The 15,031-nt window shown below is 39.3% G+C and overlaps 1 protein-coding gene across 3 annotated transcripts in view; it reads right to left on the reverse strand.

The window, feature by feature from the left end:
- LOC117667019 (acyl-CoA 6-desaturase-like) overlaps positions 1-15,031 on the reverse strand; it is a 32,928-nt gene that overhangs the window by 14,915 nt on the left and 2,982 nt on the right. For all 3 annotated transcript variants that reach the window (XM_034420163.3, XM_034420165.3, XM_034420166.3), the window contains exons 3-4: positions 8,023-8,133; positions 1,988-2,185 (exon numbers count right to left, since the gene is read on the reverse strand). In XM_034420163.3, coding sequence (XP_034276054.2) covers positions 1,988-2,185; positions 8,023-8,133 — 309 coding nt within the window. The remainder of the gene's footprint in view (positions 1-1,987; positions 2,186-8,022; positions 8,134-15,031) is intronic.

The raw sequence follows: 15,031 nt of genomic DNA on the forward strand, positions 1-15,031 counted from the left end.
TTTAAGATTGTAATTCCAAATTGTTTCCCAATCGTCTAAATTTATACTACGTCCAATATTTTTTTCCCATGCGATCATCTGTTTTTTGACTACCTCCTCTTCCCTTTCATATTCGAGCAGATATGTGTATAATTTGGCTAGTAATTTATTTTCTGTACCCATCCAAATCTTATCTAGTCCATTGGTTCCTAGTTCTATGTCAAATTCCTTCTTATCTTTCTGGTAGTCTCTTCACTTAAATTTGAACTACAAAAATCAGAGCTTAGTAAACCTACAAAACTACAAAATTCATTCATAATAAACCGCGGTGGCGTAGTGGTTAGAATGCAGTACTGCAGGCTACTTCTGATCACCGGCTGCCAGCAGATCAAATCTCACCAGCTCAAGGTTGACTCAGCCTTCCATCGTTCTGAGGTCGGTAAAATTAAGACCCAGATTGTTGGGGGCAAAATGCTGACTATGTAAACCGCTGAGAGAGGGCTGTAAAAGCACTATGAAGCGATATATAAAACTAAGTGCTATTGCTAAGTGCTATTGCTATTCCTTCCCTAAAAAGAGGAGAGGAGAATTCTGTCCCTGCTCCTTACGGTAACATCATACGTCTTATCTTCCATTTTAATTAATGGGACAACTGACTAAATTAAAGTTGCCCATTCTTGGTTTATACAAAACATGCATTTATACATGTTTTCCTCTCAGAGTTCTGTATGCTTTTGTGGTTGAAATAAAATGAATTCAAACACCAAATTGCCTGCTCATAACCCAAATAAATGGTCCCCAAAGTTACTTTTAGTAGACCTACAGTAGTCCCTGTCAACTGTTTTAGAGAGAAGGGTGTTTGGAAAGTTGCTAACAGCAATCTGGTAAGCAGCTTTCAGTAATGCGTCTCCAAATATTGCACCTGTGTTCAAAGGAAAAAAATCTGAATGCAGTAGTCCTCAATGTATGACCACAATTGGGACCAGAATTTCCATTGTTATGCAAGGCAGTTGTTAAGTAAGCCTAAGTTTTACAACCTTTTTGTCACAGTTGTTAAGCAAATCACTGCAGTTAATATGTGAATCACAAAGTCATTAAGCAAATCTGACTTCTCCCATTGACTTTGTTCCTTAGAAGCCAGTTGGGAAGCTCCCAAGTAGTGATCACATGACCCTGGGATGCAGCAACCATTGTAAATACATGCTAGTTGCCAAGCGCCTGAATTTTAATCATGTGACTATGGAGATGTTGAGATAGTCATAAGTGCAAAGTCTGGTCATAAGTCACTTTATAAAAATATCGATATAACTTTGAGCAGTTGTTAAACAAATGGCTGTAAGTCAAAGGCTACTTGTAGATATTTCCACAATATTTGACTCTGCTGCAGAAATCTCTGCACTCGGAGTCATCATCCAGTGCCTGACCATCTTGTCACTGCCACTTTCCCTACCCTGAAGCAGATCGGCACTTTCTGCATCTCCTCCAGTTTCCTGCTTTTGTCCAGACTCTTTTGCTTTCTGGCCTTCAGTTCTTAAAATGAGACATTAAATAGTGCAAGTAGCATTCTATACAACATTTGCAAGCTGATCTTCAGTCATTAATATTCAATTGTGTGGAATACAGAATATTCGGTTGTCATTATTCTAGGTCTGGGCTGGGCAGTGATGAGACCTAGTAGGATTTTCTTTTACTTGGCAAAAACCAAATTTTAAAAAAAAGAGGGGGGGGGGAATAAATTCAATCAGTTTGCAAGTCAAAAGCAGACAGATTGCAATTATTTGGGGTGAGAGCAAAAAAAATATATATTGGGAATGGGAATATATCATCTTTCGAATAATGACTAACTGATTTTAGTTTCTTGAATTATAATTTCTTTCACTTTCCCCACCAAAAAGCACAGTTACCTGGAAGTGTAAGTAACTTGTGCATTTATTTAACGAATTCAATGACAGAAGAACATTGTGACCAAGCATTGATAACCTTCAGTATTTAGCAAACAAAATCTCACCTGAGAGACTGTGAGGATGAAGGAAAGTACCAAGGTTATGCTCCAACTTGTCCCACAATATGATACCATTAACCAAGCCAAAATTTCCATCACAATGATGTGAGCCAAATAAAGGGAGAAAAATATAGGATTGGATTTGAATAGCTTCATGTCCTCTGCTGTCTTTCTCAGGGCACGGAAATCTTCTACTAGCTGAGACTGAACAGAAGAAAAAATGAGATATTGGATGCTTTATACTCTAATGGGTGGCTTCACTTTTAAGCACTACACAAACTTCAGTCTGGTAATCCTGCTCTGTCAGGCCAATGCTGAACTTCATGGATTCAGTGCTTGATTGTGTAACAAGACTTCTATATAATTTTCATAACCATATCTATTTCAACTGTCCTGTAAAATCATTAAATACCATACTATACTATACTATTGTTCTGCCCCAGCTATGGACCCCAAAGAACGCAGCATACACAAAGTCTGTACAAACCTTAGTTTACTAAATTAAATCAGTCTTTTTCAAACAAAGGCTGTTAATTAACTTTCTTAACAGCCTACAAGAATCCAAAAAATAAATAATCATAATCTTACTATGGTTGGCAGAAAGCCCAGAAGCAATTTGCAGGAAGCTGATAAGAGAACTAAGATCAAGACAAAGGAGAGTGAACGAAGTTGTTCCCTGCAAATTGCCTCAGTCGTCGTCCTTCCTTAAATTGGCTAAGGGAGTGGCCAATTAGCCCCAAGCCTTACTCTTGAGGAGACCTCCTCCTGAGGAGCCACTCCTGCCTTTTGGCAGCTCTGCACACCCGTGCATCAAGAAGAGGCTCCTCCTCTTCTTCCTCTTCATTTATAGGAGCTTCTGGAAGTTCTGAAGGCCCTGACTGAAGCCCCACCTCTGGCACCACATCTTCTCCAGCCTCCTCATTGTCTGACTCAAGTGCCAACTGCACAGTTTGCTGGCACAGCAGCACACCAGCCTCCTCGCTGTTAGAATCAGCTACTAGCTGCACAGGCCGCTGACGGGCCACAACAACTATACGATATGATACGATACGATACGATACGATACGATACTTATACTTATACTTATACTTATACCTATACTATACCTATACTATACTATACTATACTATACTATACTATACTATACTATACTATACTATACTATACTATACTATACTATACTATACTATACTATACTACACTGCATCACACCATACAGAGCCAGTTGTAGAAGCTGAGGCTCCTGTTTAGAAACCAGCAGACCGTGTGTCCCCCTTAGGCATGAAATCTGGCAGGGTGATTTTGGGTTAGTCACTCTCTCTCAGCCATAAGAAACCACTTCTGAAAAATGGCAAACCAAGTCTGAAAAAACTTGCCAAGAAAACTGCAGGGACTTGAACAAACAGTTCCAAGAATTGGACACAAACTGAACAGAAGAAAAAAATATTAATATTGGTCTAGTGGTCTAGTGTCAAACTCACATCGTCACATTGTCGTCATGGGATATATTGGGACTTTTCCCCCTTTCCTAAACCGGGCATAGGTGTGGCCAGTGCATGACGCATCCAGCCCACAGGCCAGAAGTTTGACAGCCCTGGTCTAGTGGTTAAGGCACTAGGCTAGAAACCAGGAGACTGAACTCTAGTCCTGCCTTACTCATGAAAGCTAGCTAGGTGACTTTGGCCCAGTCATACTCTCTCAGCCCAATTCACCTCACAGTGTTGTTGTGGGGAAAATAGGAGGACAAAGGAGTATGTTTGTCACCTTGAGTTATTTATAAAAATAATACAGGTGGGATAGAAATATAACGATAGCATGATATAATATGATATATGATTGATATTTGATATGATGTAACATAACACAACGAAATATATTAATATGTACCCTGATTTTCAGAATGCTACATTCTAGATCCAAGGATGCGCAGAACACAGTGTTCTATTCTTTATTTCTGAAATCTTCTTGACTTTAGTGTTGGCTGCTAAATGAAAGCTCAATAATTTGACATGACAGGTAACTATTTGGGGTTCAGAGCAGTAAGGATCTTGCTGCTCAGCCATGTCTGTTGTATCATCCTTCAGATGTAGATGGCACAAATTTAGGGAAGCTCTTTTACACAAGGTCTCCTCTCTATAAATGGTAAAAACTCCTTTGAGATTCTTTGAGTTCCTGATCATGAAGTTTGGAGGGTACCAAAGTATTTTGCCATTGCAAATCGTGGTGGCTGCTGTGGCCATTGTCAGAACTAATTTAATGAGATATAACATGATAGACCTTATGCTTCTCAATATTTCCACCTAGCTGTAGGCTGTAGAAATCAATTAATGCAATTTAAGCCTTACCACCCTCTTTGTTTGATAAGGAATAGTGAAAGAATAATGGAGCATTTGCAGGGTGATATGTAGACATTGGCTTGTTGTCCTAATTGTAACCTCCAAAAAAAGAAAGAGAGAACAGAAGGGCTTTTGCTGGCAAGTGCTCAACCAAAGCAGAAGGGCTGAATAATTGATAGCTTGAACAGCTGGGAGTTGCGGGATTCTGAATGGCTGGGAGACAAGGGACAGATGAGAAAAAAGAATCAGGGACATATCTGTGAAGCTACCTTCCAAGTCAGACTTCAGAAAAGCTTCAGGTTACTAAAAGGCCATGCACAGGTTGCTTTCAGTCAGAAAAACCATACCTGATGTCATGTGCAGAAGAAGGAAAAGGGAGGGGGCTGTGAGCACTTTAGATTTGAAGATCTAAATTTTCAATCCTGAGAAAGATGCAGGGATTAAGGAATTCCCAACATATCCTACATGCACACCTATGTGCCTTCCAAAATGTTTTTTCTTTGCTTTTCATTTTAAGTTATCTATCTATCTATCTATCTATCTATCTATCTATCTATCTATCTATCTATCTATCTATCTATCATCTATCTATCTATCTATCTGATTGGTTTGATTATGAGCAGCTAATTGAGAGGAGGTAGGGAGCAAAATCCTAGCAGATGGAATAAGAAGTGATGAAAAATCCCTGAATATTTGCTTCCCTGACTATTCCTCCTTCTTGGCCAGACAGTTTCTAATCTCAGCTGCATTCTTAGGCTTGTATGAGGAGTCTGAGCTTTGCTTCAGCAAAGTTCACACTTCAAAAGCAACGCAAGAGTCTTCATCAAGGTCTTTCATATAATCTTAAAGTCTTAATCAACAGCTGAGATATAGGAATAAAATTTTGAACATGTTTTGAGCAGACAAATGTCCTTGCACTTTAGTATTGCAAATGGAACTTCCAATTTTGAAACCATTAGAAGTTCAGAAGACAAGCTTCTGGATGAGGGATAGCAAGCTAGCACATCTCTGAACAAATAGAGATGATGTCATGATCATGACCAAAAACTGAAATAGAGCAGTTCCATGGAAGAGAATATATGTAGCTCAGAGTGGAATCTTTGTGTTCACTGTGCTTGTCTGTTTGTTTACCAATGTTTCATTGTCCAACTGGGTAACACCAGTGCTAGTGGGAAAGAGATTTGCTCCCTGTTTATATACAGTACCTTGTCCCCTGGGTGGGGATGTGATTTTCTCCTTAGTAGTTTCTTGATTAAGATATTGATTGGGGTCAGTGGTGGGTTTTAAAATTTTTTACTACTGGTTCTGTGGGCGTGGCTTGGCAGGTGTGGTGTGGCGTGGCTTGGTGGGAGTGGCTTGGTAGGTGTCACAGAGAAAGGATACTGTAAAATCTCTATTCCCACCCCGCTCCAGGGGAAGGTTACTGCAAAATCCCCATTTCGTCCCGATCAGCTGGGATTTGGGAGGCAGAGAATAGATGGGGGCAGGGCCAGTCAGAATTTTTACTACTGGTTCTCTAAACTACTTAAAATTTCCACTACCAGTTCTCCAGAACTGGTCAGAACCTGCTGAAACCCACCTCTGATTGGGGTATTGTTTCCTGCAAGATTGCTTGTCTAATATTAATGCTTATCTGGGCATTGGTTGCTGGACAGGATGTATTCTGGTGTTTTTATTTCCATCTTAGAACTGGTTGAGTCCCATGTAACCTCTCCAGTTAAGGACAGGAGAGCAGTCCTCCATCTGGCCTCTCCCTGTTATCCCAAGTCTCCTCATGGAAAGATGGGTGTCAAATAAATTTAATAAATAAATAAAATTCCCATAGGGTAGCTGTTTCCTATGTGTCTTAATGCTGGGAAACAGAGAGGAATTATCACACTTTCAACAGCTGTGCAGATTTTTAAAGGACTAACTTCATTTTCTAATCATTTTTATGAATTACCTATTTAACTATCTGAACATAGACCTTCAATAGAGATAGAGATCTTATCTGCAAATAAGTTTGCAAAGCCGCCTGGTGAGTTTGCCTTCATTCCATAAAAAAAGAAAAATTAATTATAAGCCCTAAGAATGTAAAGAATTTGAAATAAACAGCAAAAAAATAAATAAAATTTTAATTCAAGAAAGTTATAAATGAATTAAAGGACCACACAAATTTGGATTATTAGTACTTTTGCTATAAGATTTTGAAAATATTTAAATAAACATCACTTTCATGGGAATCAAATTCTTTAATCGACCTTATGTTCTAATAGAAATTTGAGACTTTATGATTTCAGATATTCTACACTAAAGAGGACTGAAGATTTCAAGTATAAAAAGAATCAGAAAAGAAAAAGAGAGAGGGACAGGATTGCTTTTGTTATTGGTCAGCAATAACAAAATGACAGAAAATAGTATGGCATTTTAAATACCATTTTCTGGTATTTGAAGAACGGGGACAGAAACTAGCAACTACAATGTCAGCAATGATGTCAGCTTCTATGGATTGACTGTCCAAAGGACATTAAAAAAGAAATGACACACATGAAAAAGAATACCTTGGAAGAGCTACAAGATAAAGAGCTGAAATAAACATTATTCAATGCAGAAATATTATAAAGAAGTTGTTGAAATACTGGAAAAGTTTAAATGATGTGGATTATATGACAGAGATGACAAAGTAGAAATACAAATGATAAGCCAAGAGAATGACCTGGGAAATGATGCTTTATTGGATTCACAAAAGAGATTTGCTAAAGCCTCAAAGAAGCCTTTCAGATGGAAAAATCCTTACAAGATATTAAATCCTATGATAACATCTAATTGAATTAAAGATAAAAATTGGTAGAGAAGTACGAAGTTGGTTTGTTTGCTCAAGGTTAAAATAAGACATGTTTCTATAAAATTCTGTGAATCCTTTGCATACATTTTGCTGACCCTGGTTTATGGATTTCCATATGGATAAGAGATGTGTTATAGGAAGAAGAGATACATGTATGCAATCTTAGAGATTGAAAATTACTAAATTTGTTTGTGGGTCTTGTGATGAAAAGTGGAAGTCATTTCTTTAAATATTTCTTTTCTCTTTCTCTTATTTTGCTTCCTTTTTTGCTTATTTTTTTTTCTCTTGCACTTTCTAATCTTTATTTTCCTTTTCATTGCTGAGTTTAATTTGCACTGTCTTTTATGGAAGAGGGGGAGGGAGGAGAGGAAGAGGAAGAAGGAGAAGGAGAAGAAGAAGAAGAAGAAGAAGAAGAAGAAGAAGAAGAAGAAGAAGAAGAAGAAGAAGAAGAAGAAGAAGAAGAAAACGAAGCAACATTTAGCTCTTCCAAAGATTGATTCTTTTGAATCTTTATTAAAATGAAGCACCCCTTCAAAGATTTGCACAACTCTATTGGGTGAAATATCTTAATATAAATGCTTTATGCATGGATTTCCTTCAGCATATTTTGTTGCCTGAGAGGAGTTCAGCTAATATTAGGCAAGGAGACACATCAATGTATTCCCAACTTAAAGCACTTGCAATTTCTTCAGTATCTTATCTTGGTCTTCAGTTTGTCTATGTTTTGTTACTTTCTTTTCCACTTTATTTTCTTGCTACCCTATTTTTAACCTCAATACTTCTATCCATTTCTCTCTTACAGATGCTCCATGTGATACCACTTCCTTCAGGCTCTTTTTGGCCTTCCCATGTCAAAGAAAGTGAAGCCACCTCTTACTTACATTCTTTCCTCTATCTTGGCTGGGTTCTCCTGGAGCAAGTTCTCCAATCAATAATGGCTTAAGAAACTTCTTTACAAAGGTGATATCTGGATGAAAGGCCCGAAATGCATCCTAGAATAAAAAAGAAGAGATGGATAACATTGATATCCTAAGAGACTTGATCTACATTATACCTCTGACGTTCATTTCTGATTCTCCCTTCTGACTGCAACTATTCACTAGGAATTTTTTACCCCATAAAAAAGTGAGTAAGTACAGGCTGAGACATGGTTAGAGTTAAACGATCTAGAATGACTTCTTAATTCTCATTCATAAACCTGGTTGTATGATAGTTGTCTTCCCTCGTTATTCCCCTTCTCCAAAGTAAAGTTTCTTTATATGCAGTTATGGCCTAGTGGTTCAGATGCTGCATGATCAACTGAAAAGTTGGCATTTTGTGGCCCAAGTACCACATGACGGGGTAAGCTCCTATTCTTGCCTCAGCTCCTGCCAACCTAGCAGTTTGAAACATGCAAATGTGAGTAGATAAATAGGTACTACTTTGATGGGAAGGTAATAGTGTTCCATGAGGGGTACGCCTCAGTGTATAGTCATGCTGGCCACATGTTCAAGGAAGCATCTTTGGTCAAAGTTGGCTCCCTTGGCTAAGAAGTAGGGATGAGCACCCCAGAGTTGGACACGACTGAGCCAGGGGTGGGTTCTACTTACCTTTACTACCGGTTTGCAATGGGGCCATGCGCGCACGCTTGCTTCGCTCATGCGCATGCTCTTCTGCTCATGTGCAGAAGTGTTTTCATGACATCAGGGTCAGTGGGCGGGGCCTCCCATTGGTTTTACTACCGGTTCTATGGAACTGGTGCAAACCGGGGGCAACCCACCACTGGACTGAGCAGGGGAAACCTTTACCTTTCCTTTTTATGGGCATTTGGCATCATTATTTTAAAATGGGATTTCTCATCGAAGCCTCCCTCATCCACACTAAAAAAAATCTGTTTTTAAAAAAAATAAAGTTAGATTTTATTCTTTTTAGAGCAGAACTAAAGGGACAAGGTTAGGATGACAGGGATTATCAAACAGCTGAAGAGTCATGAGTTTTCAGGTAAGGATTAGCCTATTGATCATTTAGTTTTGAGAAATGCTTTTAAGAAAAAAATGATCTGGAGGAAAATTATTCCTTTTTACCAGATCAATAACTTGAAGGAAAAAGTAACCCTTTTGGAGAAAGCTGAACTGTTTCTTTCCTTCCAGAAACAGCAGCAACATCACATTGGTGGGTTTTTTTTCTCCATAGGAATTGAATTTGAAGGGGTTTTTTTCCTCTACCTTTTATAGGGTAAATGAAAGTCATCCCCTCTTCACTTTTCTTGATGGCAGCAACTTAAGTATTTTTTGTTGAAGTCCTGCTGAAGCTCAAATTTCCCTCTATTTTCTCTGAATATGGAACAATTGGGAAAGGGACACCATCGGATATATGTCTGTGGGCTACATGTGGATACATTTATATACACCCACATCATACAGAGAACATATTTACCAAAGAGTTTTACTCTTTAAGAGTAGTAGATCTTGGGAACATTTTGGGATTCTTATAACCTAGGGATGTTTAATTAAATTTGTTAATTCAGGATATGCAAATGACTTCCAACTTGGATTTAAAGGGAAATCAAACTATTCATGAAAAGTAAGCCTATCAATAGCTGCTAATTATGGCAAGACTATATTCCCCCTGTTATTAGAGGCAAGGTGCTTCTCTTTATAGAGTTCAGTGACAAACACTAGTGGAGCTTGGCTGGTTTCAAAATGCATGATCTGAACTGGTTAGTACATGGACAGGAAACCATCAGAGAACACCAGGGTAATAGACTAGATTTGAAAATTAAAAAAAATGAGGTAAAACAAAACTATGGGGCTACTACAAAAGGGTTGACTGCTTGGGGGCAGTAATGAGGAAATTCTCTACATCTCTGCAATCATCTGGAGTCATTGGGCGCTTTGCACACCAGTATGGGTAACCCTATGAAAGAAACCCAAATGACAAATCATTTGGAGGCTGTTGCTGAAGAAAACCACAGTAATATGTCCATGTAATTAGCAGGAGACTCAAGGGAGTCTTTATCTTTTCATGCTTCTTAAAAATAGTTGTTAAGGAACACCCATGGGAGAATATTACTACATTCATCTTCTGCAAATGGGCTTTTAAAACCATACATAATAACTAGCTTCTGTGGAAGCTGAATGATCAACCAAAGCAGAGGTGGGTTTCAGCAGGTTCTGACCAGTTCTAGAGAACCGGTAGCGGAAATTTTGAGTAGTTCGGAGAACCGGTAGTAAAAATTCTGACTGGCCCCGCCCCCATCTATTCTCTGTCTCCTGAGTCCCAGCTGATTGGGAGGAAATGGGGATTTTGCAGTAACTTTCTCCTGGGATGGAGTGGGAACGGAGATTTTACAGTATCCTTTCCCTGCCATGCCCACCAAGCCACACCCACAGAACCGGTAGTAAAAACCCACCATTGAACCAAAGGGAAATGCAGAAAAATTCTTTTTGTATTAGCTGAAGAAACTACATTTCTAATGAAATACAAAACACTATAATGGTAGTCCTCGACTTATAACCATTCATTTAGCAACCATTTGAAGTTATAACAGCACTGAAAAAAAATGACTTATAAATGGTCTTTGCCCTTAGGAACGTTGCAGCATCCCTGGGATCACGTGATCACCATTTGCAACCTTCTCAGCCAGCTTCTAACAAGTAAAATCAATGGGGGAAACCAGTTTAACTTAATGACCACACCGTTCACTTAACAACTGCAGTGATCTGCTTAACAATCAGGGTAAAAAACAACTAGGAGCAACTCAATAACAACCGTCTTGCTCAGCAACAGAAATTCTGGTCCCCAAGTGTGGTTGCAAGTCAAGGACTATCTGTACTACCTGGACTAAAGCTGAGTTTCTCCCATTTTGATTAGCTGCAGCACTTCAAAAGAGAGGATTCTACAACCCTGTTACATGGTTATTTTTGCTAGAGATGCCAACATTGGATATTGTATGCCATGCTCAAATATAAATGTTCCTACTAGCAGCTTCCCACTGAACTGTTTTATTTGATTCAACTGTTCTGACTTAGGCTTCCTGAGTCATTAAAACACACGAGTAGTCCCAAAGACATCTTTTATTGCAACAGCTGTGAATTCTGTTCATTCACAGATGAGTCCCAATTAGTTATAAAGAGTCCTTCAGGAAAAGTCCTTCGGGATAATCACCCAACTTTATCTCCCTTGACACGCTGCCAAAAACCTAATTGGCAAAACCGTACAGAGTCCAGAATCAAACAGAGCTTCAGGCTTTAAGCTGAACCGAATGAACAAACGTTGCTTCCTGCAAAGGCCCACATGCCTTTGCTCCTCTTTTAAATCTTATGGGAGGAGTTAATCATCTCCCAGCCCTACTCCTGAGTTGTCCCTTTTTTTTAAAGCTGTTCTTGCCTTCTGGCAGCTCTGCACATGCGTGCACTGGAAACAGGCTGCCCCTGATCCTCTGCCTCGCTGTGGTCCGACTCTGGAGTCTCCAGAGGCAGCACGTACCTCCCAGATGGCCCTTTCTCTGCCTCCAATGCAGAGCCCTTGTCAGAGCCTTCCCCAGATGCCAGGACTGGCCCATGGTCCTCCCCAGCCTCCTCACTGTCCGACACTACTGCCAGCTCTGCAGGTTGCTGGCGGACCACAACAACAAGGAACCTGCATCCTCCATCAATGTCATTGTACTGTTGGATGTACTGATTCATTTTCAAAGAGTACATGCAAAGGAGGGTTCCACTTTTCCCAGTCCCCATTTTTCCTACAAGGTTGATAATCATTATTCAGGGGACAAAATTGGATTTGTCATTTGCATGGCTGAATTCGTATTTCAACTGCAAGAGGATTATGTTGGAAGTGTAAGTAACTGTGAAACAGATATTCTCTTCAAGATATTGCCTCCCCCCTTCCATTTAGCTCACTAGTAGCTTTTCTTTTTAAAAATCTTTTTTCTTCTAAGATTAGTATAATCAGAAAAGACCCTTCTTCATTCAAACAGATGACAGGACAGCTTGTCTGGAAACTGGAAGTTTGGCAGAAAGAAGCTGTGGAGGCCTACTGCTGAGTCAGAGAATTGTTCACAGCAACTTCACATAAAAGATTCTCAGGCAAGGCAGCAAAAGAAACCAGTCTTTAGCAGATCAGAATGGCCTTTGCAAAAGATTATTGGACAGCATCATTCAGAGCCGGAGAAAATATGAGGTTCCTGAAAAGTAACCATTAGGGCCTAATACTTGGATCTTTTGCTAGTGGACTAAAGGATGTGTGAAGATTGATAGGAATTTATTCTAGGAACTTCAACCAATGTATTCTCTATTTCTGTTGCTTTTTAGTACTTGCATATACCATAATTTGCTTCTAACAGGGTTTAAAGCAATTATTGTTACAATCCTACACATTTGATTATTTTCTTTGCTTAAACAAAATAATCAAATGTGTAGGATTGTAACAATAATTTTAAGGAGACCCATGCTCATTATGAATTACTTTTTCTTTGCTTAAAGGTACTTCATAATGAGCATGGATCTCCTTAAAAGCCATGATTCTCCGGGGTCAAATGTTTTCCTTATGGACAGGCATTAGGGAAAAAATGATCAAATTTCTATTTCCCTGGAGGATGGAAGATGAAAGGAACAGCCCAGTGGTGAAAACTAAAATTTGTTACTACCGGTTCTGTGGGCATGGCTTGGTGGGGGGGGGGGTTTAATGTGACTGGGTGGGCATGGCCATTTTTTTTTTTTTACTTTTAAAAGCATTTTTTTGGCCGAAGAGGTTGTAGAAAACATGCTTTTAAAAGTAAAAAAAAAAGCCTCTGATGATTGTGCGGCTCAGCTGGCCATGGGGGGGGGGCAGGGGCAGGGATTTTTGCTACCAGTTCTCCAAACCACCCACCTCCATCGCTACCGGATCGGGTGATCCAATCCGAACCCGGAGCATTTCACTCCTAGAACAGCCTGCATGGGTTGGATTTCACTAGTGAGAGAAAAATAGTCCCAGCCCAGGATCTTGTAGCTGGCCATCAGAAACTTCAAGACTTTACATTCTTTGGCACTGTGTTTTTAAACTAGGTTCTAAGGAATACCAGTTCTCTGTGAACAACTTACAGATGTGCAAGTCCAGCAGACCTCCAGTGGCCAGGTTGAAGTGTGATCTCCATGTGTAAGAAATACACACCCAGGCAAATGGGCTGTTGCAAAGGCAAGCCAGGTACTGAATTTACCAAGTATCCTCTTATTTGTTTTGAAAGTAACAGTCAAGCTATTCCACTTTTTTTAAAAAAAACTGGTGTTCCATGCTTTTGAAAAGTTGAAGAAAGCATGCTACAAGGGAGTATTGTATGCTTGCTTTGCTGTCTTTTCAACTGCATATTTATATAAAAAAGTAGCCTAGTCTAATCTAATCCTAGAGTTATGATTCCACTGTATTAAATTAAATGGACAAGGGAGTGTGGTGGCTCATGAAGTTAGGATGCTAGGTTGATGATCGGGAAGCTTTAGTTTGAGATCTGGTTGCTGCCATGGAAGGGAGGGAGTTCCTGCCATATGCTCCAGCTTCTGCCTACCCAGAAGTTCAAAAGCAGGTGACTGCGAATAGATAAATGGGTTCCACTTCGGTGGGCAACTTAATGGGTGTGTGAAAGGATTCCCCCAGGCAATGGTGATATCACCATTCAATCCTTTCAACCCAGAAGTGCTTCGGTGCTCTGACACGACTGTAGTAGCAGTAGTTAAATGAACATGTTCTTCAACAAATGTATATAAGATCGTACATTGCAACTTAACTTGCCCATTAAAAAGGAAAACAGTCTTTTCCACAATCCACTTCTACTGTAAAACACTGAAATGGAATACAAAGGATCTGTTTTAAGAAGCTTTGGATCCCTGGATTACACACATAGTTTAAGCAACATTATTAGTATTTCATAATCCATTTAAGAACATGCAGCTGCTGTTGCTACTACATACATTTCATGTTTATGGCAAGCCATATTGCAAGCACAATGGCTGATATAAATGCCTGCAGGGTATACTTAGTACTCCTAGTCCTCAAAGATGACTAGCACCAATCATACAGATTCTATTAAATGCTGAATATCAGGAGAAGTCTGTTGCTTCCTTACCTGCCTAAGAGACTCCTCCCATTATATTTTATGAGTCACATCTCCCTGTGCACTTCAGCTTGCATTTCCGCTGCTACCAATCAACCATGATCAAGTGCTCTAAGCTCACTGTGTCTTGCTCATTTCCATACATCCGGCCAAGATCCACTGTTATTATCTGGATTATCCTTGAGTCAACTCTCACATTTCTTTCTTTGACTATTTGTTTTTTGTGACTAGCATACCCCTGAACATCTAGAAGGAAAAAGGTAATAAATTTGATGTTTTAATTTCAGGCCTCTGAACCTCAAAGGTGATTTGATAGAACTACAGTTGCAGAAAAAGTGTGGGTACCATTGGCTGCTTTAATTAATATTCAGTTCGTTGTTAGAAAGCATCTTCCAATTGAAGGGAGAAGGTGGCAATTTTCAGTCATCCTCTTTTGGCAGCCTCCATTCCAATTCCTAATGGATTCCAAATGGTTACACTGGAGTCAGAATTGCAAGAGTGAGGAAGAATCTTTCCCTTCCCAATTGGGCCAATTGGAAGCAACCTTTAGCCGGAAATTCTGAGCACGCTTAGTTAATAAAGCCTTATAGTATTGGATTAGTGGGGCTTATTTACGAATGACCATGTTTACGAATAAATATGATGAAGTTGTTATAAATTTCATCTGAAAAAGAGTAGAAGGCAGAAAGGCCAATGCCCATTTTACTTTTCTTAACCAAAGATTCAAACTGGGTTAAAAGCTATTTTATCTTCTTTTAACAAATATAAACATGGCATGATTCTTAGATTCCAGAATTTGTGTGTGATAGAGGAGCAGGAAGATT

This window comes from Pantherophis guttatus, chromosome 1, assembly GCF_059756535.1.
Source record: "Pantherophis guttatus breed Tessera chromosome 1, ASM5975653v1, whole genome shotgun sequence".
Classification (NCBI taxonomy): Eukaryota; Metazoa; Chordata; class Lepidosauria; order Squamata; family Colubridae; genus Pantherophis; species Pantherophis guttatus.